Genomic DNA, 27,813 nt, shown 5'->3' on the forward strand with positions numbered 1-27,813 from the left:
GTAATATCTACAGAACGGCTTGAGATATCAAGCTAAAACTTGCAGAGAATGTTAGGGGGCAAGTGAATTTCAATTTTAAATTGAGGCAGTGGCTGAGGAGATTTTTCTTAAAACTTTTTATTCGCTTTACCTAAACGTATCGGTATTATAAGCCTCCATGGGACCTATAATCTACTCACGGCTAAAAAAGTAATTGTGCAGCGAGGCTAACCGGACGACACTAAGTGTTGCCAAGGAATAAAAGCAGCGTATCTGTGATACCCTGGAAACACATTTGGGAATCAAGTTGAGACTTTCAGGGAGTGTTAGAGGGAGGTGAGATAAGCAGGTCTTGAATTTTAACTTGGTGGGGGCTGCAGAGGAAGATAAAAAAAACCATGTATCCAAGCTGTCCAAAATGGTACAAGTAGACCAGAAGACTAAAAGACTTGCTCCAAATAAAATAGGGCCATAAATTTTGTTCCTTAAATCAGCTTGAAAATGAAATTCATAAGTTCCATGACGAGGTGAATCTCTATGCATAAAGCAAATTTCAAAAGTAATTTTGTCTGGTGATTCCCAAGAATGGGCCCATCTTTTCATCTCTGATAGGCTTGCAACTTACCAGTGTAGTTGCATATTGACAGGGCCACGTTGGTCCCAATGAAAAAAATTAGCTATATCGGTACATAACATTTGAAACTGTGCCAACAAATTTGTGTCGTTTTTTATAATGGATTAGACTTACAGGGCACATTGACAGGGTCAGGTTGACCTCAATGAAAACAGCAATTTTTCCAAAATTAGCTGTATCGATAGGTAATACTTGAAACGGTGCCAACAATTTTTTTTCAGAATAGAATAGAGTTACAGGGCATGTAGACACAGACAAGGGAACCTAAAAAAGACAGCTAAGAAAAAAAAACAAGTAGCATTGATTCTTTTGGGCCAAAATAGGCCCAATTTATTTTGTCTCTGATTAGCTAGCACACTACCGGGCATGTGTACTGGGCGAAACGAACATAAGAAGAAAAGAGAAATAAAAAAAATTAATCATATCGATTCGTACAACCGACCAAACACGATATTGACCAAACACGGCTTTCTTCAATCGATGTGAAATGTTCACCCTAAGTAAACTGAACTACGGGACGTAAACGAGGACAATAAATTTTGGAAGAAAAATGTGGTTGCATTGATTCTTAGCGCAAACGTTTTTTTTTTCACCTGTCTGCTTTCAAATTCGTGTGATATAAACGCCTCAATCAAAGTTTCAGAACCAATTCTGAAACCTCAATTCAAATTGAGGCTTCAAAAAATCTCATTTAAGGCAAAACATCAGGGAAACAAATCGGGTTGTATTCATTCGTTACATTTCTATTTTTTTTAGGACAATAAATGAGACCTATTTTCCCCCTTGACGTGTATCTACTTAAGAAGAAAAAACATTTCCAACGAAATATAATATAAACGATTCTTCTATTAAAACGGTGGATTATGAAAATTGTATATTCAAGGGTGTCTACAGGATATGGGTCAGGATGGTTTTAGCCCATCCACCAATCATTCTAAAGTAAAGCTATTATTACCTTAAACCTTAGATCTTAGATCCTCCTGTGCCATCAGAGGCACCCAGGGCATTCACGAAGAGCCACCAGTCGTTCCGCATGTGCGCTGCCACCAAAATATCTTCCTATTGGGGTTGTATCATCGTGTGAATGTTGGAAAGGTCTTGTCTATATCTGCAACGCAAGGTGTTTTTTGGAGGACCTCTCCTGTGGTTTCCCTGAGGTTGCCATCCCAAGATCTGTCTCGGGATCCTATCGTCCTTCATACGGATCACATGCCAAAGGTATCGCCACCTTCGTTGCCGAATGATGTCCGTAACCATGGGCTGGCCTGATATAGATCGGACTTTCTGGTTCTGACGTGATGTCTTCAGTCGATATTCAGAATGCTTCGAAGGCAATTGTATTTGAAGGCAAGACTGCGTCTCTCTTGTTATTGACTTAAATCCTAGCACTCACTGCTTTAGAGGAGTGCAGAAAGGACAGTGTTATTAAATAGCTCAATTTTTAATTTCGTAGAACAATTTTTCGGTCGCCATACTGGTTTCAGTCGGTTAAAAGCTTCACTGGCTTGCCGTATCCTCAACTGCACTTCCCGCTCGCTTGACCCTGAATTTTCCACCATTTTGCCGAGGTACTTAAACTCCATGACCTGCTCGACAGTTGAATCTCCACACTTTATGTTCAGGAGGGAATTAGTTGTTCCCATGCTCTTTGTCTTCTCTGTGTTGATCTTGAGGCCAAGCCGGCCAGCATTTTGACTGATAGTATTGAGGAGATCTTGGAGTTTGGTCTTGTTACTTTCCATCAAGGCAATATCGTCAGTAAAATCCAGATCGGCTAGCTGCTTACCTTCTCCAATTTGGATGCCAAACCCTGTACTATCAATGAGTATGTAGTCGACAACGAGGACAAAGAGGGACGGAGAAAGAATACAGCCCTGTTTTATGCCGGACATGATACGGAAATATTTAGTATTTCCTTCTTGGGTCTGAACACAGCATTCTGTGTTTTCAAATAATGCTACAATTAGGGCCACTAATTTATCAGGAATCCCATAGTATCGCAGGATTTTCCATAGCGAGTCTCGGTCGATGGAGTCGAATGCTTTCTCAAAGTCAAAGAAAATCAGGTATATTTTTTCTCAGCATTCATTGCACTCCCCAATCATCATCCGCAGTGTGTAGATAAGATCCGTGCAAGAACGGGAGGGACGGAAACCATGCTGTTCGTCCCGTAGGTATTTATCGAGGACTGTCTGGATGCACTGAAGAATAATTTGTGCGAAGAGTTTACCTGGAATAGATAGGAGACTGATGCGACTCTAGTTGTCACAATTTGTCGCGTCTCCTTTCTTGAAAATTTTGATGAGTGGACTTTTTGTCCAATCATAGGGTACATTTTCAGACTTCCAGATACTAGCAAAAAGTTAAAGCCACACATTCACACAGGTATTCAGTGACGTTTTTATCATCTCGGCTGTTATTCTGTCAGTTCCAGCTGCTCGGCCATTCTTAAGCCTACGGGCTGCCTGTTGATCTTCTACATCACATGGTTCTTCTGTGTTGATTTGGAGGTACAAAAAGGGGGTTGTGGGGATATCTGGTGGATCCAGTATTATTAAAAACTTAAATTTTCTGACTGAACATTCAATGAGTCAAAATTTGAATTAAATCACGATTTTAATTCTTAAGAAGTAAATGGAAGAAAACACTGTACATAATGTTCTTAATATTAGTCATGACTTCCCTTAGTCCAAGAATTTAAGGATACAAACTTCAAGCCGATTGGGCAAAGAATTTTTTTGAACTTTTTTCATGTCCTATTTTAAAGCAAATCAATCTTTTCCCCATTGTTCTGTGCATCAGGGCCTCCACCGTCTCCTAAGGAAATAACTTTTACACTAATTTTAACACAATGAATTTTTTCGTATGTTTTCTAACGACCCGTGCGTCCGACCTAAAATTGTTTTTGAACAGGGACCCTATGACCCACATAATTACGGATCTAAGTTTCAAAAAAAAAAAAAAATTAGCGCATTCTTATTTCAAAGAGTCCGTTCCTTTAAGTTAAACTCTGTTTTGTGTCTTAGGCCTCCCTTGGCTTAGGGACTTGCAGATGTAAGTTTCAAGCCAGTAACTGAAAAAATAACTGGTTTTCGGGCCCCTAACACCTTCACCTACTTTCCACAAAAATGTGAGGTTCTTTTTGCACAGAGGACGATCTCTAAACGTTTTAGAACAACCGGACTAAAAACAACTTTTTTCCGACCTATTTTTTAGGCGCAAAAACGTTTTTACAGAAGTTTTTTTTGTTCATTGGGTTCTCTTTGACCTAATGGCTTAGGGCTACTGTTATAAATATCAAACCACGCGGAAGAAATTTGTCTCTTCTTGTGGCCTCTCACTTCCAATGAGTTAATGATGTTTTTTCAACTTTTGCATTATGCGATAGGGTCCCCAGACTCGATGAACGTAAGTTTCACTTGAGATATAAGCTTCAAAACAATTTTAGGAAATGTTTTTAGGCCCGTTTTCGTGTTGTATTCGGAAGGGCTCGGGCCCCAAACTCAACACTTATTTTGTATATAATCTTGCACCTGCTTAAGGGATTACGGTGAAAGTTTCAAGTCAATCAGACAAGAAAAATAAGTTTTACAGCCTTTTTTGGCCCTATTTTCAGGCAAACCAAGATTTTTTCCCTTGGGGTTCCCTTTGCCCAATGATTTAATGATACAGGCTTTCGTCAAATTAAAAAAAAAAATCCATCCAGTTCTTTAGTCCATTCCTGGGCCCTGTTTTTTGGGGACAGTACCAACAAATAAAAACTTACTTTTATCAAAAATTCACCTCTATCATGGACTTGGGAATGTAAGTTTCAAATTCATCAGATACATCTACGTTTTGGCATATTTTCGTGCCCCCTAACATAATTCCCCTGTCGTCGTGAATATTCTGTCTTTTTGCCAAAGGAAACCCTTTTTTTATAATAAAATCCGTCTAAGAACAGTGGCACCTTTGCATACTTAAGGGGCATCGTTCTTAGGGCTCTCTAAGTCCCTTTATCCTCAATAGAACATATATTTGACCTTTAGACCACTTTTGGCATAAAGGCAATCTTAAAACTTTTGTCCGATGCCATTGAGGGTTGTGGGGATGTCTAATGGCAAAAAAAGGTAAGAGAAAGGAGACTAGTTGTCCTCCAATCACTTTTGGCTAATTTATAAGGCATTAGGACTTTCAATTCCCGACCAATTGATATCCTCCCAAATCTCTACGACTACCCCTTCCAAACGAGGAGGCAGATCGCTATTGACTCAGTCAATACTTGCGTTGACTTTGACATGCGGGGGGCTTAGGGGGATCACGCTAAAGTTTAAACATATTAAGATAAGATTGATTCATTATGAAATATACATACAATATTACATTTTACTATTCCCCCAAAGGCTCTTTGGCCTGTAAAGAAGTGGGAAGATAAACGAGTCACTTACTCGGAGAAGAAAAAACAATATCAAAAATTGAAATAATCCCTTACTCACACAGAGAAGAGCAAAAAGAAGAAGAAAAGAAAATATAAATGAAATAAAAACTATAGAAAATAAAACTAAATAGATTGAGTAAACTAAATTGAATAATTAAATTAGTAGATTAAATAGACTCCAATAAAATAATAATAAAGATATATATATATATAACAAAATAAATAGATAAAATAACTTCTAAGAAGCCATAGAATTTTTAACAATTTTTTGGAACAACCGAATGAGTGGCATCTTCAAGCTGATTCGGGCAACTTATTCCACACTATATGACTCACAATTAAAGGATTAAAATCTGACCTTACACAAGGAGTAAAAGGAACTTGAATATGAGTTTGGTATTGTGAAGATTATAATTATTCTAATCAGAGGTAAAAGATGTTGGAACACTTAAGGGACGGGGGAGGTCGCCATGAAGCTGAGAAAAAGTAAAACATTCACATGCAAGAATATACATTGACTCGAGATCAAGTAATAGGATAACTCCTGAACGATTATTTTCCTTTATGAGGTTTCTAGCTTTATTGTAAACATTAGAGAGTGGTTTTAACAGTAAAGGAAAGGTTGCCATCCATACTATTGGACAGTAAGATACGTAAGATTGGATCATGGAGTGAAAAAGGATTTTCAAAATTGATCCAGGAAAAGTATGTTTTATTATAGTTAATTATATTCTCAATAAATCATATGTGATACTTTAGTGTAAAGAGTGGGGTTAAGGGATGACAGGCCTTCCCGTATATGGAATAATTTCTTATCGTTTTAAGTTTTGACGTTGCTCTACATTTTCACTTGAAAAAAAATTATTTTTTGTTTCTGTTTAATCCAAATACCATGTTGGGAGTCACCGTATGTAAGAGTAGTCGCCTCCCCCCAAAACCCCTGTCTTTGCACTAAAGCTAAAACTTGTATAACAATGTTTAGAAAAAAGAGAATCTTCTTTGAGAAATATTATGAGTCTATATATCTTTTTCAGGGGGAAAGGGGAATTTAAAAGTTGTTTTCCTGGTTCCAAAAGCAATATTTTAAATATTTATATTAATTGGAAGAATATTGATCATGGAGGATAGATCATGGATTTTGCAGCTTAACATTCGAATTCGATTTTTTTTTTTACACTAAAAATATTTCCCTAATAACAGAGGAGCTATTGAACTATCAGCGTTCATATTATTTCCCTTTATCAAAACAACATTAACTTGAAACTGAAACGGAAAAATTAAAAAAAAAACAGCAATAAAGAGAAAAGTGTTTCGAAAAAAAAGATTGTTTTTTGCCTATCGAAACTTAAAGCCTCTGTCTGAGAATTCATGTGCATGCTGAGTTTGCTGGTATAATTTCCAAAAAGATCCCCCTCCTTTCTGCGAGTTTTTTTTTATTTTTCTAAAATTAGGCTAATCTATTGTCGTAATAACTTTTGATAGTTACTTTCAAACCCAATGAGTTATACATATTAGTGGAAACCATAAAAAGCAGATTATTTTGATGTAGGTATTGTTATAAAATGAAGTTTCTAGGGTTTCATTCATTATTGGTACAGGTTACTCTTTGCTTACAGTTCGTTACTGCAAGCTGTTTGTAAAGGCATTCTGCAGCCCCGAGCTAATTTAAAATGCACAATTTTCCACAAGCTCTTTACAAAGCATAATCATTAGATTTCGTGAGGTATCTGAATCTTCACTTGAGGAAATCACCAGACCGGTTGAACAGAACAGTTCAACAGGATATTTTCTGAAGCCTTTTCTGAATTGAGTCGTTTCTGAAGCCTTCTTTCCTAGACACTCAGATAATCAGAGCGAGCTCTGTCCCTGCATGTCCGTCTTGTAAATAACATTGATCGTGATAGCATTTTTTAATAAAGGCTATGTTTTGGTCTCTTTATCCGTCAGCATAATTGTTTTACAAAATCTCTGGTTGGATAAGTCAATGTGATACACGTGTAAAGAAAAGGGCGTTTCAGCAAGGTTCTGGTTTTAGCTAGTTTCAGCTGTATGCAAAATGCGGAAGTTGGGCGTCATCTTCCACTGATTTTTCTATTGAATTTTCCAACTTGATAATACTTAAACTGATATTTAGTAGACAACCTTGAAATTAGCGATTTGCAGAAATTAAAATTCGGTTTGAACATGCTAAATATATCGATGATAATGTAGAACAAACACATAAGCAAAAAAAACACTATGAGACGGCCGGTTTTATGTCTATTCTCCTTTAATTAAAAAAAAAAAAAAAAAAGAAGATGGCAAAGGATAAGCGTGTTACATATAAAGTCTTGTATAGTACAAATATTTAAAAGCTGATCCCTCAGCTGACCCCTTCTACTCCTTTTCAACAAATCCCCCCTCTTAACCTCTTAGACCAGAGAAACTCAAACGTGCTATATGCGCTTTTAACAAAGGGCTATATATTACTACTCCCATTTCCCTCTAGCCAATTTTCTTCAACATGTTAAATACATTAAGAATAATTTGGAACTGGGACGTAGGCAAACGGGAGATTGCAGCTTGGGGTTTTAAGGATCTTACCCAAGCGGAGCTTATGGCAGACCGAAGACCCAAAGCCATCTCACAACACAGTGACGGCTCCATTGTTTTGTCCCTGGCCTATTCTTGTCCTGGCACTTTAGTTACTAGCACTTCTGATTTCCCGGCATACTTAATGTCAGAGGCAGCGCTATAGCGTTGCCTATAGTAAAGGCGATACGGCTCCAATGTTTTATTCTTTTTTTTCCCGAGATGCACTTCATATGGAAGGGGTCGTCACATAAACTTCGAAGGGGGCTCATTCGATTGGTAATTGAGAGTTCTATTGCCCTTTTTAAGAGTCAAAAGTGATCGGAGGGCAACTATCCCCCCCCCCGGCCCCCCGGCCTTTTTCCCCAAATGCATTCAATAAAAATTTTGAGATAGCCATTTTGTTAAAAATAGTTCAAAGATCATATGACAAAATTTTCGGTGTCAACACAACCCCCGAGGTCCCGGGGACAGGCGTTGCAAGTTATCCCCTGGATGCATATATGGTTCTCATCGAGGGAATGCTCATATAAGCTTCAGAGAGGGCTCATTTGATTGGAGATTGGAAGTTCTAGTTCAGTTTCTAAGAGTCAAAACAGTTCGGAGGGTAACCAGCAACCCCCACGCCCTTTTTTCCCAAATGTATCCGATAAAATTTTGAGATAGCCATTTTGTTAAAAATAGTTCAAAGATCTTATCACAAAAACTCTGCTGTCGACACAACCCCCCAGGGCCCGGGGACAGGCGTTGTGAGCTATGGCCTGGGAGCATATATGGTACTTATTAAAGGGATGCTCGTATAAACTTCAGAGAGGGCTCATTTGTTTGAAAACCAAAAGTTCTAGTTCACTTTCTCAGAGTCAAAACAGATCGAACGGCAAGTAGCCCCTCCACGCCTTTCCCCCCAAACTCATCCGATAAAAATTTTGAGGTGACCATTTTTTTAAAATAGTTCAAACATCAGATATTAAAACTCCGGTATCGACACAATCCTCCCCCCCTCAGGACCCAGGGACAGGTGTTGTAAGTTATTCCCTGGGCGTATATATGGTTCTTATAGAAGGGATGCTCATATATCCTTAACTGTAAAAACCTAAAACCTACTGCGTCATTGGAGCTTCGCTGAAAACGAAATATATTACAAATATTTACTCTCCCAGTTCTTACAGCATTGAAAATCAAAATAAAATTACAGTGAAACGAAATTTTGAACTGATGGATCTTTAAACAATTAATATCATTATATATCAAATATTGAATTTTATTTTTTTTTACACTTTTCAAGACTGTTCAAGACACATATAGTTTTCAGTAAAGCACCAATGACGCAGTAGGTTTTACACTTTTACAGTGAGAGAAGGAGGCAAAGCCCAAACTCTTGTTTGTAGTGATTTTTGCTCGTTTCAAGCTTGACTTGCATATTCAATTTAAGTTTCGCTCGTTCTAATATTTATTTATTCAAATATTTTAGTATCTATTGTGTGTTTGTTTGCATTGGTTGTTTATTTAATTTCTTTTCCTTTTGTGTTTCAATTATACTTCAATAGCAAAATATTTTTTCGTTTTAAGCTTGATTTGCATATTCAATTTAAGCATTACTCGCTTTAAGAGTTATTTATTCATTTTTATTATTACTTGTTGTATGTTTTTACTATGACGGTTTATTTAATTTCTGTTCGTTTTGGGTTTCATTTATTGTTTAATAGTAATTTCTGGTCGTTTTGAGTTTGAATTTCAACAGGTATTTGTATCTGCTGATCTTAAGTTTAAAATGGCCTTTACTTTTCTTTAAAAAACTTCTTTTTCGGAATGTTTTTTTTAATTAATCTCAATAAGCGGTGATTTTATAAGTGTTTCTTCACAAATTCCTCAGTGGCAAACGAAATTTCAAATATATTTAAATTTATGGTGTAGGATTACTTTCAAAAGTTCTTTTCTTCTCACCATTTTAAATGTCTAGGAATATTTGTTTTAGTATGTAACAAATCTTGCAGACCCTACTGTTAGTGCAAACCCCTACTGTTTAGTTGAAATAATTTTTGTTTTGTAATGGAACAGATAAATTAAATATATAATATATATTTATTTAATAATAAATTAATTAAATAAATAAAGAAAATTCGCTTTAAAGTCACAAACTCTTTAAACTCCTGAGTAGACAAGTTTTTACTGATTTTTTCCCTCTAGAAATATACCACATTGGTGAAATAGCTCTAGAAGCTCCGAAACTGGAATTCAGCTTTTCTGTTTTCATATTCTATGGAGAAAAGGAGGAAAAAGTGGGAAAAAGGTGGAAGAGAAGAGAAAAGAGAAAAAGGAAAAGAGAAGTCTTAAGAAGGTGGGGATAAAAAAATCTTGACGATAACTTGAAAGTCCGTAACAAAAATCTGTTGAAGACATAAAAATATTTCCAAAATATTCAGAAGTTAATGCATTTTTATTCCAAAGAAGAACGCAGTAGACTTCTTTGACAAAAAAAAACTCAGTAAATTTATTAAGAAATGACAAATAAATATTAAAAACATACCCGTTAGGAATTGCGTCTTCGATATATTCTTCAGAAGTAATCTTAATAATATAGGCATAAACTTTATAATGAGTATATGGTCTATAATATAAACCTTATACTATGCTTGAAACATTCGAGCAGTAATTCTTATTCGCTATCTTGAAAAAAGATTTTTTTTTTTTTACCAACATTGAAAAACGCAAATAAAAACGCAGTGGATTTCTTTGCCAAAAAAAATTTGGTAAATCTATTAAGAAATGAGAAAATAAGTAATAAAACCTATTGGGAATTGCTTTTTTGATAAATTTTTCAGATGTAATCTTATAAATACAGGTATATACCGTATAATGAATGTATGGTTTATAATATAAACCTTATAGTATACCTGAAACACACGAGCAGTAATTCTTATTAGTAATATTGGCAAAAGATTTTTTTTTACCAACTTTGAAACTTTTTCGTTGCATATTCGTTTGGTAATTCTAAAGATTAAATTTTCAACCAACTTGTTCGTGAACAAATCAAGCATTTGTTTCTTTCCAATCCTTTGCTACCAAGCGGAATGAATTAATAATTAACAGATAAAACAAATTAAAAATGAGCGGCTGGTTTCTGCGAGCATTTTGCACTTGGAAACATTTAAAAGCTTTAAAACAGTTACGTAGCTGTTCTTCATGGATACCACCCAAATATGAAAGTGTTTCTTGGGATTATCTTTAGTTTGGCTTGGTAAGTCCGACTGACTGCATGCTTTGAAAATAAAAATGTCAAATACAATCATAACAAATTATCAAATCAAACTCAGGACTTGCTTTGTACTAACAGAACAGACTAAAACCCCTGAGAGGCCAGTCCGAAATATAAATACTTCATACGTATATAATGAAGATAGCGTGGAAAGTCATTTTAATTGTTTACACAAATTTTCGGCTAACTGATAATACGGATCGTATTATAGGGACAAACTTCAGGAGACTTGGGACTAATTCACCAACTCCTTGGAAAAGAAACTTGAAATGGTTCTTGGTGTTTCTTATACTTTCTTCAGCAATGTTAATTTATCAAAAACGTTTTAAAAAGAAAGGAATTTTCCGAAGAAAAAAAACATATTGAAGCCTAAGACGAGTGGGAATAAGGTTCTATGACCTTCATTTTAATTCAAACTTAAAATCAGCAGAATTACTATCAATTAGTAAATGAAACCCAAAGAGAAACCTAAACAGATAGCATATGTAGCGCAATAGCACTGACTAAGTAAAGAGCGAAGTGGGGTCCATATATTATTTGTTTATTTGTCTACCAAGACACTTCGCCTGGAAGAAGTTGTTGTAGAAACTTTGGAAGAGACTGAATTGATTGGAAATTAAAAGTTCTAGTGCCTTTTTAAGTGTCAAAAGTGATTGGAGGCTAAGCGACCCACCATCACGTCTCTTATTCCCCCTAAAGACATCCGTATGAAAGTTTTAAGATAGCCTATTCCAATAGCTATGCCTCTGGGGATGAAACCTCACTTTTAATATCCTTTGGGTAACATCTGTAAGCTATGCAGTTCCCCCGTCGTTTACTGCATTTTTCATTTGGGAAAGGGGGCCATATTTGGCCCTTGGTGTCCATAAAGGCAAAGGATATTAATGTATAAAGCTTTCAGGGAATGTTGCGGGGAATAAAGCAGACTAGCAGATTTTGTACATGCAGGCTACCAAAATGATAAATCTAGGAATAGTTTAGGGTAATAAATTCGAAAGCTCAGGAAATATGGAGGGGGATAATAAATTAACCAAAAGGCACTATGTGCACGCTGCTAATACTGCTACAACTACTACTTCTACTGTGGCTATTATTAAAATAAGGGCATCTTGGTGAAAAAGTTAGACTAAATCAAAACAAAATATATGCATAGAGGTTATCAAAAAGGCATATCAGCGATATTTTAGGAACAGCTTAGAGTATTAATTTGAAATTATAGGGCATGCTGTTGGGGATGTTGAACTAACTAAAAGGCACTATATGCATGCCACTACTGCAACTTCTACTACTGCTGCTATTATTGCTTTTGCTATCGCTACTACTATTAAAGCTAAGGATATTAAGGTGAAAGGAAGTGTTGAGGGGACGTTGAACTAAATCAAAACACACTCTGTTCATGTTGGTTGTCAAAAGGAAGTATCGTAAATGTCCCAGAAACTGCTTAGGGTATTAACTTAAAACTTTCACGACATGTTCAGGGAGATGTTGAAAAAAAGGCGCTATGTGCATAATGCTACAACTACTACTGCTAGCGCTACTACTACTACTACTACTGTTACTACTGCTGTTGCGGAGCCTATTGGTATTAAGATGGAAATTTTGGAAAATGATTTTGCAGGGATATTGAACTAAATTAAAACATTCTATTCTGCATGAAGTTTGTCAAAAACTTCCATCGGCAATGTCTCGGGTTCCGCTTGGAATATTAGGTTGAAACTTTCGGGGTATGTTGAACGGTATATTGAACTAGAACACACACAAAAAAACAGTATGTACATGCAACAATACTTGTTGCTACTACTACTACAACTAATACTACTACTACTACTGCTACTAGTACTACTACTACTACTGCTACTACTACTACTACTTACTAAAACTACTGCTACTACTACTACTACTACTTATTACTACTACCACTGCTATTACGATTACTGCTTCTAGATTGTTAAGGAAAGAGTAGCCTCTCTCCTTATTAATAATTTTAGGTAGTTTTTAATTTTAATCATTGTATTAATTCGTTTTTGCTAGTTCTGTATTAGGAAGAATAAAAGAGATATTTGCTGTTACTGCTTAATAAAAGCTGCTCTTGCCTATCTTTTAAGATATATAAGAAAGACGTTTGTGCTTCCAGAGTCCTGTTCAGGGGCGTGAGTTAGGGGGGGAGGGCACTTCACTGCACAGTCCCAAAGATTGTTTCTCTATCCTAGATTTTGAAAAATACTTTTTTTTTGTTTTTCACCTAAAAAATGGATGTGTTTTAGTATTTTCATAGAAATCTGTGACAAAACAAAAAATTGCTCCCGCATATTATGAAAATTTTCTTCCCCTTTCTTTTGTCTTTTCTGTGAATTGACTTTATGGTTTCTGTTCCTTTTTGAGGGATAATATGAGTTTGGAAGTGGAAATCTAAAGTGTGAAATGAATCTAATTAATCATTTTTAATCATTTTGAAAAGGTCAAGCCTATATATTTCTTGATAATTGCCGATAATATTAAAAATATCGATAATCTCGATAATAGTTATAGGATTAAAAAAACAAAGTACCAGGAGACCAAGCTGGCGCTCAACACGTGGCGTGCTTGTATATAAGTGATTCTCGTATTACGCATTATTTTTTTAAGCATATCATTCTTTAGTTTTAACTTATGGGGTGGCAAATCTTTAATTTCAATTAAATTAAAACATTTGTGGCTTGAATTTAATTCCTCCTTCCTGTGTATCCTTCCCAGAATCATAACTTTTGTAGAATTTGTATTATCCTGGAAGGCAATACACAATATCAGTATTGATTTTACTTGCTTCTTTTTTGAGCGGCAATACAATAACACGTTCCTTCATTCCATCGTAATTTGGACTAGTTTGCGAACATTTCCTATTCGATTGGCCATGCTCGTTAGCACATGTCTTCAAACAAAAGATTTTGTTGCGCATAATTTTTGTTTGTCATTCGCTGTAATTCTCCGTATCGCTTGTCTCCTAACCGCAAATTTTGTCTGCGGTTTTTGATTTGCGATTCGTTGTGATGCTCATTGTCAAGAGTATTCTAAGTGCAAACTTTGTTGTGTACTACTTTCGTTTGCAATTTTATGTGATTCTCGTTGTTGCTTCTCTTCTAACAGCAGATTTCATTGAGTAATATCTTCGTTTGCGATTGGATGTGATTCTCACTGTCGCTTGTATTATAACCGCAGATTTCGCTGTGCATGATTTTCGTTTTTAATTCGTTGTAACGCTCTTTTTATCGTGTCTTTTATTACACATACTCTCTGAAATATCTCTATTGAGCATTAGCATAATTATCGTGTTATTCTTCAGTTTTAAGCGATAAGGTGGCACATCAGTAATTTCAATTGTATTAAGAAATTCTGGCGTGAATTCTACTCATTCTTCATGTTTATCCTTCACAGAATAGTAACTTTCATAGGTTTTGTGTTCTCTTGGGAGGCGATCAACAATCTAAGCATTTATTTTGCTTGCTTTTATATGGGTGGCACTAAAATAACGAGTTCTTTCATTCTATTGTAGTTTTTATTTGTCTTGTAACCACAGCTTTCAATCATTTTCGTTTGTGATTCACGCTATCCCTTGTCTTTTAGCCTCAGATTCCGTTGTGCTTCTTCTTTGTATGCGGTTCGATGTGATTCTCGCCATCGCTTACCTTCTAACCACAGATTTCATTGTCCTTCATTACCTCAGGCATCCTTTCCATGGCTTTTGCTATAGTTGTTCGGGTTCATTCGTCATCTTGTATAATTTTGTAGGCGTCATTGTGGTTGCAGTTGTAGCTGCAGCTTAGTAAAGGGCGAACCTTGGCCAATAGATACCAAAAATGATACGATTTTCCATGGGAAAATAATGAAAGTTGCTCTTTAAATGTATATAAATGTGACGTCATTCATATAAAAAATGTTTTTTTCCATATTAAGGCTCAAAATGAATTTTCAAAAGTTTTGACCTAACTCGATCATTTTTTCATGCCAGGAAATATATATATATATATATATATAAATATATATATATATATATATATATATATATATATATATATATATATATATATATATATATATATATATATATATATATATATATATATATATATATATATATATATATATATATATATATATATATATATATATATATATATATATATATATATATATATATATATATATATATATATATATATATATATATATTTATATATACAAACCAGCCTTCAGTTTTTAGCCTTAAAAGTTATTAGTCTTTATGTCTTGCATTAATTAAATTAATTTCCCATGTTCTTTATTAGTTTATTTACTTATACCACTTAAACTTATAACAATTATGAATATCATTTATAATTCGTGCATGAAATTTACCTATGCTTCTCGTGAAGAGCCCCCCCCCCGCCCCCAGGGCAAGGATTGTAAGCTATGCAAGTTGCCTATTGTTAACATATAAGGTTTTTATGGAAGGGGTGGTCGTATGAACTTTGGAGGAGGCTCATTTGATTGAAATAGAAAGTTCTAGTTCCCTTTTTAAGAAGTGAAAGGGATCGACTGAAGTATCTCCAAAAATGCTGCGTTTGCTAATCTATCATCCGGCAGGCTATCAACTTTTACCCAGTATCGTATCATTTGCGCCAGTTTACTTAATCTGAGCAAAAATCATCCTAGATCTACTTTTATAGTCTTATTATGTGTCGTTAAGTGGATACCACTTTACTTTTTTTTATTTCTTATGAAAGTAAAGAGCGAAGTCGTAATTTAAAACGAAAATAAAATAATTCGCTTCGTATTTTACGCAATATATCTTTGAAACACTGGCCCAGGATATTTCTCTATATTTATAGAATTCTGAAAAGCTAGGGCTTTACCGAAAACTAGACGGGCTTGATTTTTTAATAAAATAAGATTATCCTGCATATGAGGGGTATGCCGACCCATCACGCCCCCTGTTTACGCTAAAGCATGTCTTTTTTTTCTCGATGCTTAATTAATGAATACGCAAGAGCTGTGTTATAAATAGTTTTAAACTATAATGATAATGCTTTGAGCATGAAAGAATATACATTCGCATTTGCCTTAAAAAAATCACATCTTCAATTCAAATCTATTTAAAGGCAATCGGTAAATAAAATACACGTGATTGCTAACTACCAGTATTTGATGAACTCTGAAAGATCAGGAGTGCACTAGTCAAAATTAGTTGTAAAGAGCGAATGATAAAGGGGAGGGGTCATACCCCCTCATATATAGGATAGTTCTTTTTTTGTTTATATTTTTAATGCTACTCTTTACACTCATTTAAAAAAAACTTTTTGTTTATCTATTTATAGGGTTACCTGTCATTCTTTATATTTGGAATCAAAATCTAGAAAATGCTATCTATACCTAAACCTAGAAAAACACCGCAAGAGTGACGAATTTACGGATGTCATTTTTTACACAACTGACAATCTTAACGTCACTGCACATCGAGTTGTTCTGTCAGCCGAGTCTCCAGGCTTCAGAAAAATTTTTGAGAAAGCCGAAGAAGAGGAAGAAGGGGAAGACCCAGATAATGATTTTGAAATGATTGCGGATCAGCCAATGATTGCCCCTAAAGGTTTAAACGAAGGAACTACCATAAGAAGGCAACTCAGCAAAACAGTACAATCAATGAGGACAATAACCTCAAGTAGTAACATTGGTATACTGAACTTTAATCTGTATATGAATGCTAAGTTACGCTATGGATATGATCTCTGTCATTGTCCGCTTTAATCTGAACATTGGACTTTTTTATTTTTATGACATCTTTCGTAGGACCAGGCAGGCCTGAAATAACATTAGTCAGTCATTTACCTTGCTTTGCTCTTCAGAATTGCGTCGGTTGAGAATCCTTTTAAACAAATCAACTAATTTTGAGGGATAACCAGTAGCAATCTTAGGCCTCAGAATCTGAGAGGGGAAAAGTATCTTAATAGAAGTGTAAAAACATACAATAAAATAAATGTAATGCCTAACGTTAGAAAAACTGGGCGGAAATGTCAAAAGACCACCTGGTCAGGCCTAGAACTGCCACTGGGGATAACTGCAGCATCTTACATACCTATTCTTAAATTACTCAGTGTGTTATGTGTCTTCTTGTAGGTAATCCAACGGTACCGTATTTTTTCCTGTTTTATTCAATTTTTTGTTATTATTATTTTTCCTTGACATTCCTTAACATCACGTATTTGCAACCTCGCAATTTAATTTTATTATAACGCTCATTCTAAGCATAGTGCATAGATTTATCATAGGGCCACCTACTTGACAACTATTTAACGAAATGGATAATTACATAATTACGAAACGAAATGGATATTACATATTTATGTATTAAATAAATTTTTCAAGATGAATTTAATTTATATTTTCAGTTACTTCATATTGCTTAAGTATTTCTAATTCAAACATAATCATATTTAAAATGGACGGATAACTGAAATGGCAGTAGTGACGCTATTTTAGTAGTAAGCATGTATAAGATACAAGATATATAAGATATCCATTGGCTTACCAGACGGGTTTCTGAGGCAACACCCATTTTCTGGACCACTATTAATTACTGTCAACTGTACAAAGAATATGCTCAGATGTGTAATAAATTTGACGCCTACAAGAGACCTTGGTATAACATGTTCAGTATTTTAATGGGCTTTATGTAAAAATACTGGTTTCAGTCGTTGGGAAACATAACCATGTTTTTTGTATCACTTGGGCTAACTAACTCAATTTGCGAAAAAAGGTGTAGCATTTCCATAACTTTGTTCTGAGTGATCTTAACTGCTGATTGAATAATATGGGTAATACAGAGCTCGATTACATTTTCAATTGGATTGTACGAAGGTGGTAAAAAAAGGGTTAAACTGATTACCAGTTAAGGTGATATCGAAGGGGTTGCTAACTCATAGGCAATTTATTATAAATTTGGAATAATATTGTTGGCATCAATCTATGGAAACGATTAACGTTACAAGATGACCTAGTGACTTGACCTAGCTTTACTTCTCGGATGTGTTCTGTATAATACACAAGTACCATTTGAAAAGTGTTGTCTATATGAAATATGCTCTAACATTGTACTATACTAAAAAGTTGATACTAATAGTGATGTAGATGCCAAGAAAAGAATTTTAATAAAGAAATTCAGAACAATCTTTAGAAATCCTTAGAAATCAACTAGTGAGATGATTATAGGTTTGAAGCATCAAGAACCGCAACCATCAATAACCCTAACCACCAAGGACACCAACCACCAAAGGTACCCTATCCCCACCCTCCAAGGGGCAGCCTCCCTCCAAATTTTTGCCCCCCCCCCCATTTTTTTCTATTTATACTTTTTTTTAAGTTTTGTTTAGCTTTTTTTATTATTTTTTGAACATGATATATTTTTGCAACTTTTTTTTACATGTCTTCGAGTGAGATAAAACATACTTAAAACATAAGAAATTCACATTTGATTTCTCCCCAATTCAAAATGAGAATAATATACATATTTTAGTTGTGACTATTACTATTAGAAAAATAATGTTTGTAGTAGCACTTTTTTTGGACTGAATTTTATTTTGGAGCTCGAAATTATTCCAATTTTTTTACGTATCTTAAAATAACATGAAACATGCTAGTGACTCTACCAATCGTACTCTATGCTTGCTCACAGACACGACGCGGTTTTCCCAATGGTACTCTATGGCGGGTTATTGACACTACATAGAATATTGCATGTATTAAATCCGTATTTTTTACGCAGTTGAAGGATAAATGCATAATTCATATCTTTAAAAAGGTGAAGGTGAAGTATTTTAAGAAAGTGTGTTCACCTGAGAGTGTTATTTTAGCATTGAATGCTGACGAGGAAAAGTATTTGAACTATGAAACAAGTACAAGTGATAGCACTATCTGAAACGTATGCGTGAATTTTCATGACAGTAAGGACTTAAATTTATTGGGAGTACCAAAACAATTCGAGCTTTATGTTGGTGGATATGCGAGATTGATATCTCCAGAAATGATTGCGCGCAAAGAGAATGCCAACATAAAAATAATAGCTGATGAAGAGGGGCATCTTCTTGCTACTCCTTATGGTAACATGTTACCCAGTGTTAAACCCTATCGTCAGCTTTCGGGTATTAGCATTCAATGGAAGGTCAAAAGAAGACAGGCGTACTCCTTTACTAATATCATAAACCATATCTTGTCATCGGACCGGAACTGTTGCCTGTGTAAAAATAATGTGATAATAGACAATGAAATTCACCAAAAAAATAAAAAGGGAATTGGTAGAAAATATCACTAAGGAATATAAAGAAGAATCAATGAAAAACAAAGTGCCAGCAAACGTTACTACTATTGATCAAACAGTCAATGAACCAAATAATAGCATAGATGAAATGCATATTGAACATGTGGATGACCCCCCCGTAAAAGTGTATTCACATGATAGTGTTATTGTAGCATTACATGCTGACGAGGATAATTATTTTAACTATGAAACAGGTACAAATGGTAACACAATCAAAAATATACGCGTCTGTTGTCATAACAGTGAGAGTTTAGATTTCTTTGGAGTACCCAAGAATTTCCATTATACACATTCTGGATATACCAAACTATCAATTCCAGAGATGATTGCACTTAAAGAGAATGCCAACTTAAAAATAATCGTCGATGATAGAGGACAACAACCTGATACTGTTGCTGGTAACACATTACCTACTGATACATGCTATCGTCAGCTTTCAGGTATTTGCATTTGAATGACTGCAAAGGGGAATAGAAAGGCCTACTTTTCTACTAATATCATAAATAATATCTTGTCTACGTGTCAGAGCTGTTACCTGTGTAAAAATAATGTGGTAATACACAGTGAAATTGTCGGAAAAAAGGGCAATGGTAGAAAATATCACTAAGGAATATAAAGATGAATCGATAAAAAACAAAGTGCCAGCAAACGTTACTACCACTGGTCAAACAGTCAATGAACCAAACAATATCAAAGACGAAACGCATATTCAATCTGTCGGTGACACACCAGTAAAAATTGTGTGTGGCTCAAAATGGAATAATGATTATCCTACCGATTACGAACTAAGAGAAGACAATAGCTACAATATCACGAGAGAACATCGTGAACTATTTTATGAAAGAGATTCAAAATGTTAAAAGCTGTTCATTGATATTAATAATGCATAATAATATATTTTTTGTATTAATATTCTACATTAAATTATTTCATTAAAAATATATTATGCATTACATTGTTATCTGTTCCTTATTTTTAGAGTATGCTAGCATATCGAACGTTTAGAATGTCTATTAAAACATCGGAGATGTAAGAAAAGGATTTTGCACACATCATATGTCGGATAGATAGGTTAACATGGTAAAAATCTAAGTATCAAAATGAACAAATTCTTTATCATAACCCTTTCTCGGATAGGTCAGGATAAAATTTATAAAACCTACGTATCAGAACGAATAGATTCCTTATCAACATCCTTTGCCGGATATGTCGGTTAACATTATCAAGTGTAGGAGTGATGAATTTCTGTATCAACATCTATTGTTAGGTACATCGGATAACATTGACAAAATCTAAGTATCAGGGTGAATACATTTTTTCTATCATCATCTTTGTCAGATACATCGGTTGGAATTAACTAAATCTAAGTATCAGATTGAATAAATTCTTTATCAACATTCTTTGTCGGATACGTTGGATAACATTGTCAAATCCCATGTATTAGAGTGAATAAATTCCTTATCAACTTCCTTTGTCTGATAAATCAGATACCATTCACAAAATCGAAGTATCAGAGTGAATAAATTCATTATCATCGTCTTTTGTCAGATATGATTGATAAAATTGAGAAAATATAAGTATCAGAGTGAATAAATCCTATATCAACTTATTTTGTCGGATACATCAGATAACATTCACGTGTTGCATGAAACTTATGATTTGGGGTGTCTAGTTTGCTGTTTTGAACTTTTTTGAGCTAGATATTCTAACCTTTTGTAGGTGTATGTTGTCTGAAACATATGATTTGGGATTCTTGGTTTACTATTTCGCACTTTTCTGAGCTAGGTTTCATAGCCTTTCATAAGTGTATGTTGTATGAAAACCATGATTAACTAAAATATTTTTGGGAGGTAGGGGATGCTCAAAGGCATCATTGGGTACATTTTAACATATTTTTTGATGAAGTTGGGTTTTAGTTTTCAGAAATATGAACACTCCAGTTTAAAATATATCTGATTTTATTAATAGGATGATCCAAGGCCTCATTGGGTACATTTTTGCATATTTTTTTAATAAAGTTGGGTTTTAGTTTTCAGAAATATGAACATCTCAGTTTAAAATACATCTGATTTTATTAATAAAATTTTATTTTTTTTAATAAAGTTGGGTTTTAGTTCAAAGAAATACGGACACCCACGTTTAAAATATGTATGATTTTATTAATAATATTTGATATTTCAATAAAGTTGCGTTTTAGTTTTCGGAAATACGAACACCCAATTTAGATTCCCTTAGAGTGGCGATATACATAAAGTCGAAAGGTAATGTTGCGTTGGGAAAAAAATATGTACTCCAACTTGAAAAATGTTTTTTTTTAAGGTTAATTGAGACTAGGTTACGTACACGCACGTAACCTAGTGTGAATTAACCTAAGAACATTTTTCAAGTTTTTCAAACCCAACTTTACTAAACAAATCAGATGTTATTAATAAAATCAGATGTATTTTAAACTGGGATGTTCATATTTCTGAAAACTAAAACCCAACTTTATTAAAAAAAATCAAATATTATTAATAAAACCAGATGTAGTAAACGGAAGACTGGCAGGATCAATACAAGATACTAGGGTATAAAGGAGTGCTGTTATTGATGTTAAAAGTAAAGATCACCATCTAGCAGTGTCAAGGGTTAATTTAAAACTGAAATATCAGAAGGGTAACTACCTCCCAGGAAGTTGTGATGGTGGTAGACTCCAGGATGAGAATTTGAGAGAAAATTTCCAGGAACAGTTGAGTGCTAAACTTGAGAGTTTAAAATTTGATAATGTGGAAGATAGTTGGAATAATTTTATAAAAATAATTTGTGAAGTTGATGACGGTGTATTAGAGAAGAAAGCCATAACTACCACTAAGAATACTAGTGAAAAATCTTTATGTTTAATAGAAAGGAGAAAGGACTTTTACTAGAATTATCTGAGTGATAGATCGTATGAAAACAAAAGAAATGTAAAGAAAGTGGAGAAAGCATTAAAATATGAACTAAGGAGCTGTGAAGTGGAGGCCATGGATACAATTGCCGAGGATCTGGAAGATGCAGCTAGACGGCATGATAGTAAAATTTTGTACTGGCACGTTAACAAATTGAGAGGGAGTAGTCAATCTGGACTTGTCCCAGTTAAAGATAGGAATGGGGTCGCAATTAGCGATAAGGAAAAAACTAAAGAGAGATGGGCCGAAAATTTTGAGAACTTGTTTAACCGAGATAGAGTTGCAGGAAAAAATATAGAGGAAAATGAAAAAGTTTGTGATACCTCGGATGTGAAGGAAGATTTTTTTTGTGAGTAGGAATTAAAGGAGTACTAAAAGAATTAAAGAATAATAAGGCTCCAGGTGCTGATAGGGTGGTAAATGAGTTTCTTAAATATGGTGGCTCTGAGGTCAGAAATAAGTTATTGAAGATTATGAATATGATATTTGAAAAAGGGGAAGGACCTAACGATTTTAGGAAAACCTTAATTAAGCCACTTTATAAGAAAGGTGATAAAAGTGAGTGTGGTAATTATCGAGGCATTAGTCTGGTCTGTGTAGGTAGTAAATTACTTAGTAATATGATACTTTTTAGACTGAGAGATGCCGTAGACAAAGTTTTAAGAGAAGAGCAGTGCGGTTTTAGAAAAGGTAGAGGATGTGTTGACCAAATTTTCACTCTTATGCTAATAATTGAGAAGTGCCTGAGTTTTCAAACACCTTTGGTCCACAGTTTTATAGATTACGAGCAAGCGTTTGATTCTGTTGATAGAAGAGCTTTAGTACAGGTTTTATCCTTGTATGGTATACCAGACAAATACATTAAAATGATTAGTGCTATGTACGAGAATAACACTGCTGCGGTTACGGTAGAAAATGAGGTTAGCAGCTGGTTTTGTATTAAATAGGGAGTTAAGGAGGGCTGTGTTCTATCCCCCTTTATCTGGATCATTTTGATGGACTTTTTTTTAAGCAGCATAGGAAAGGCAATGGGAGTCCACTGAATCAAATGGGGAGGAAAAACTCTCCTGGACTTAGATTATGCTGATGATTTAAGCATCCTAGATGAAAGTGTGAGCAAAATTAATGAAGTTTTAGAGGTTTTACGAGTTCAGGGTGCTAGAATTGGTTTGAAAATTAATGTTAGGAAGACTAGTCACTAAGGCTAGGAATAAGTGAAGATGAAAGAAAGATTTAAAGGAAATGGGAACTTGTGGGCGGGTGTAAAAAGGGAGGCTTTGAATAGATTGGGGTGGAGGAGGATCGTTCGTAGCTGTGTTGGCCTCAGGCGGCTTGGTGCTGCGGTGAGCTGTTAGTAGTAGTAGTAGTATTTTAAACATGGACGTTCTTATTTCCGAAAACTAAAACACAACTTTATTAAAATAGCATATATTATTTTAAACGTGGATGTTCGTATTTCTTGAAACTAAAAACCCAACTTTATAAAAAAAATCAAATGTTATTAGTAAATACCGATGTATTTTAAACTGTGATGTTCATATTTATGAAAACTAAAGCCCAACTTTATTTAAAAAAATATGCAAAAATATACCGAATGAGGCCTTGGATCATCTAACCCCCCCAAAAAAAATATATTAAAGTTAATCATGGGTTTCATACACAATACAACTATGAGAGGCTATGAAACCTAGCTCAGAAAAGTACGAAATAGTAAACTAAGCATCCCAAATAATAGGTGTCAGTCATCATACACCTACGAAAGGTTAGGAAATCTAGCTCAGAAAAGTCCAAAATAGCAAACTATACGTCCCAAATCATAAGTTTCATGCAACGCACACCTACAGGAGGTTAATAAACCTAGCTAAGAAATGTACCTCCCAAAAATATTAAAGTTAATCATGGTTCATACAACATACACCTATGAAAGGCTATGAAACCTAGCTCAGAAAAGTGCAAAATATTAAACCAAGCATCCCAAATCATAGGTTTCAGACAACATATACCTACGAAAGGTTAGGAAATCTAGCTCAGACAAGTCCAAAATAGCAAACTAGATATCCCAAATCATAAGTTTCATGCAACACACACCAACGAAAGGTTATGTAACCTAGCTAAGAAATGTCTAAAATAGTAAACCAAACATCCCAAAACATAGATTTCAGACAACACACACCTACGACAGGCTAAAAAACCTAGGTCAGAATAGTGCGAAATACTAAACCAAGCACCCTAATTATAGGTTTCAGACAACACACATCTACTTACGTTAAGAAATCTAGCTTAAATTTGAATTTTTTGAAACTAAAACCCAACTTTATTTAAAAAATCAAAAATTATTAATAGATTCACGCGTATTTTAAACGTGAGTGCTCTTATTTCCAAAAACTAAAGCCCGACTTTACTAAAATATCAAATATTATTAATAAAATCATATGTATTTTAAACGTGGATTTTCGTGCTTCTTGAAACTAAAACCCAAGTTTATTAAGAAAAAATCAAATGTTATTAATAAAATAAGATGTATTTTAAACCCGGGTGTTTATATTTCTGAAAACTAAAACCCAACTTTATTTAAAAAAATATGCAAAAATGTATCTAATGATGCCTTCGATCATCCCCTACCTCCAAAAGATATCATAGTTAATCATGTATTTCATACAACATACACCTATCAAAGGCTATGAAACATAGATCAGAAAAGTACAAAATAGTAAACCAAGCATCCCAAATCATAGGTTTGAGACAACATACACCTACGAAAGGTTGGGAAATCTAGCTCAGAAAATGCCAAAATAGCAAACAAGACATCCCAAATGATAAGTTTCATGCAACTCGTGAATGTTATCTAATTTATCCCACAAAATAAGTTGATATAGGATTTATTCACTCTGATACTTATATTTTCTCAATTTTATCAATCATATCTAACAAATACGATGATAATGAATTTATTCACTCTGATACTTTGATTTTGTGAATCGTATCTGATGTATCAGACAAAGGAAGTTGATAAACAATTTATTCACTCTAATACATAGATTTTGACAATGTTATCCAACGTATCCGACAAAGAATGTTGATAAAGAATTTATTCAATCTGATACTTAGCTTTAGTCAATTCTATCCGATGTATCTGACAGAGATGTTGATAGAAAAATTTATTCCCTCTGATACTTAGATCTTGTCAATGTTATCCCATGTATCTGACAATAGATGTTGATACTGAATTTCATCACTCTTACACTTAGGTTTTGATAATATTAACCGACATATCAGGCAAAGGATGTTGATAAAGAATCTATTTGTTCTGATACTCAGATTTTATCAATTTTATCCTGACCTATCCGAGAAAAGGTGTTGATAAAGAATTTATTCATTCTGATACTTAGATTTTCTCCATGTTAACCTATCTATCCGACATTTTATGTATGCAAATTCCTTTTCTTACACCTCCGATGTTTTAAAAGACATTCTATACGTTTGATATGCTAGCATACTCTAAAAATAATGAACAGATAACAATGTGATGCATAATATATTTTTAATGAAATAATGTAATGTAGAATATTAATACGAAAATTATATTATTATACAATACTAATATCAATGAACAACTGGAAATTTTGAATCTGTTCCATAAAATGGATCACCATGTTCTCTCTTGATATTGTAGCTATTGTCTTCTCTTAGTTCTTAATCAGTACAATAATCATTATTCTATTTTGAGTCACACACAATTTTTACTGGTGTGTCACCGACAGGTTCAATTTGCGTTTGTCTTCGGAATTATTTGGTTCATTCACTGTTTGGCCAATCAAACAGTCAGACAATTTATTTTTCCGACAATTTCACTGTCTCTTACCACATTATTTTTACACAGCAGGTAACAGTTCCAGCACTTAGACAAGATATGGTTTATGATATTAGTAGAAGAGTAGGCCTTTCTTTTCCCCTTTGCATTCATTGGAATGCTAATACTCGAGAGCTGACGATAGGATGTATCAGTAGGTAATGTGTTACCAGCAACAGTAGCAAGGAGTTTTCCTCTATCATCGTCGATTATTTTTATTTTGGAATTCTCTTTGAGTGCAATAATCTCTGGAATTGATAGTTTCAAATATCCAGAATGTGTATAATGAAAATTCTTGGGTACTCCAAAGAAATCTAAACTCTCATTGTCATGACAACGCACGCATACGTTTCCGATATTGCTACCACTTGTACTTGTTTCATAGTTCAAATACTCCTCCTTGTCAGCATTCAATGCTACAATAACACTATCATTGAACAAATTTTGTCTTGGGGGTCATCCACATGTTCAATATGCATTTCATCTTTACTATTATTTGGTTCATTGACTGTTTGATCAATGGTAGTAACGTTTGCTGGCACTTTGTTTTTCATCGATTCATCTTGATATTCCTTAGTGACATTTTCGACCAATGCTCTTTTTATTTTTCCGGCAATTTCACTGTCTATTATCACATTATTTTTACACAGGTAACAGTTCCGGCCCGTATGGTTTATGATATGAGTAGAAGAGTAAGCCTTTTTTCTTTTGATCTTCCGTTGAATGCTAATACCTGAAAGCTGACGATAGGTTTTACCACTGGATAACATGTTACCATAAGCACTAGCAAGATGAACCACTTTTCATCAACTATTAATTTTATGTTGGCACTCTCTTTGACTGCAATCATCTCTGGAGATCTCAATTTCGCAAATCCACCAACATAAGAGTTGATTTTTTTGGGAACTCCAAAGAAATTTAATTCCTTACTGTCATGACAATGAACGAATACTTTTCCAATAGTGCTATCACTTGTTCTTGTTTCATAGTTTAAATACTTCTCCTCGTCAGCATTCAATGCTATAATAACACTTTCATGTGAACACACTTTTTTAAATGCTTCATATTCACTTTTTTAAAAATTTGAATTATGTATTTATCCTTCCACTGCGTAAGAAATACTGATTTAATACATGCAATATTCTATGTAGTGTCGATAACCTGCCGTACAGTATTGCCTGCCGTACGATAACCACGTCGTGTCTATGAGCTAGCATACAGTACGATTGGTAGAGCCGGTAGCATATTTCATGTCATTTTAACATACGTAAAAAAAAGTTGAATAATTTCGAAGTAAAAAAAATCAGTCCAAAAAAAAGTGCTACTACATACATTATTTTTCTAATAGTAAAAGTCACGACTAAAATAGCTATATCATTCTCATTTTGAATTTGAAAAATATTAAATGTTTATTTCTCATGTTTTAAGTATGTTTCATCTCATTCGAAAACATGTAAAAAAATGTTGGAAAAAAAATTCGAAAAACAATAAAAAAAACTAAAAAAAAAATTTAAAAAAGTATAAAAAGAAAAAAATTGGGAGGGAGGGCCAAAAGTTGGAGGGAGGGGCCCCGTTAGGTTTGGGGATCGGGAGCCTTTGGAGACTGTGGTCCTCGGAGGTTATGGTTATTGAGGGATGTGGCTATTTATGTTTCAAACCTATAATCATCTCACGAGTTGACTTCTAAGGACTCTTGAAGGTTATCCTTAATTTCTTTATGAAAATTCTTTTCTTGGCATCTACATCACTATTAGTATCAACTGTTTAGTATACTACAATGTTAGAGTATATTTTATATTGACAACACTGTTCAAATGGTACTTGTGTATTGTACAGAACTCATCCGAGAAGTAAAG

General features: G+C 34.3%; 2 protein-coding genes across 2 annotated transcripts in view; one reads left to right on the forward strand and one right to left on the reverse strand.

The window, feature by feature from the left end:
• The window catches only part of LOC148950125 (uncharacterized), a 344,013-nt gene that overhangs the window by 200,429 nt on the left and 115,771 nt on the right, over nt 1–27,813 (reverse strand). Inside the window, exon 2 of the mRNA XM_089091784.1 lies at nt 16,696–16,791. The gene's annotated coding sequence lies outside the window, so the exon portion shown is untranslated. The remainder of the gene's footprint in view (nt 1–16,695; nt 16,792–27,813) is intronic.
• LOC148950127 (uncharacterized) overlaps nt 10,766–27,813 on the forward strand; it is a 41,493-nt gene continuing 24,445 nt past the window's right edge. Inside the window, exons 1-2 of the mRNA XM_089091463.1 lie at nt 10,766–10,839; nt 16,188–16,540. Coding sequence (XP_088947589.1) covers nt 10,802–10,839; nt 16,188–16,540 — 391 coding nt within the window. The 5' untranslated portion in view covers nt 10,766–10,801. The remainder of the gene's footprint in view (nt 10,840–16,187; nt 16,541–27,813) is intronic.

This window comes from Artemia sp. Qi Xiang Cuo, chromosome 7, assembly GCF_049724085.1.
Source record: "Artemia sp. Qi Xiang Cuo chromosome 7, ASM4972408v1, whole genome shotgun sequence".
Classification (NCBI taxonomy): domain Eukaryota; kingdom Metazoa; phylum Arthropoda; class Branchiopoda; order Anostraca; family Artemiidae; genus Artemia; species Artemia sp. Qi Xiang Cuo.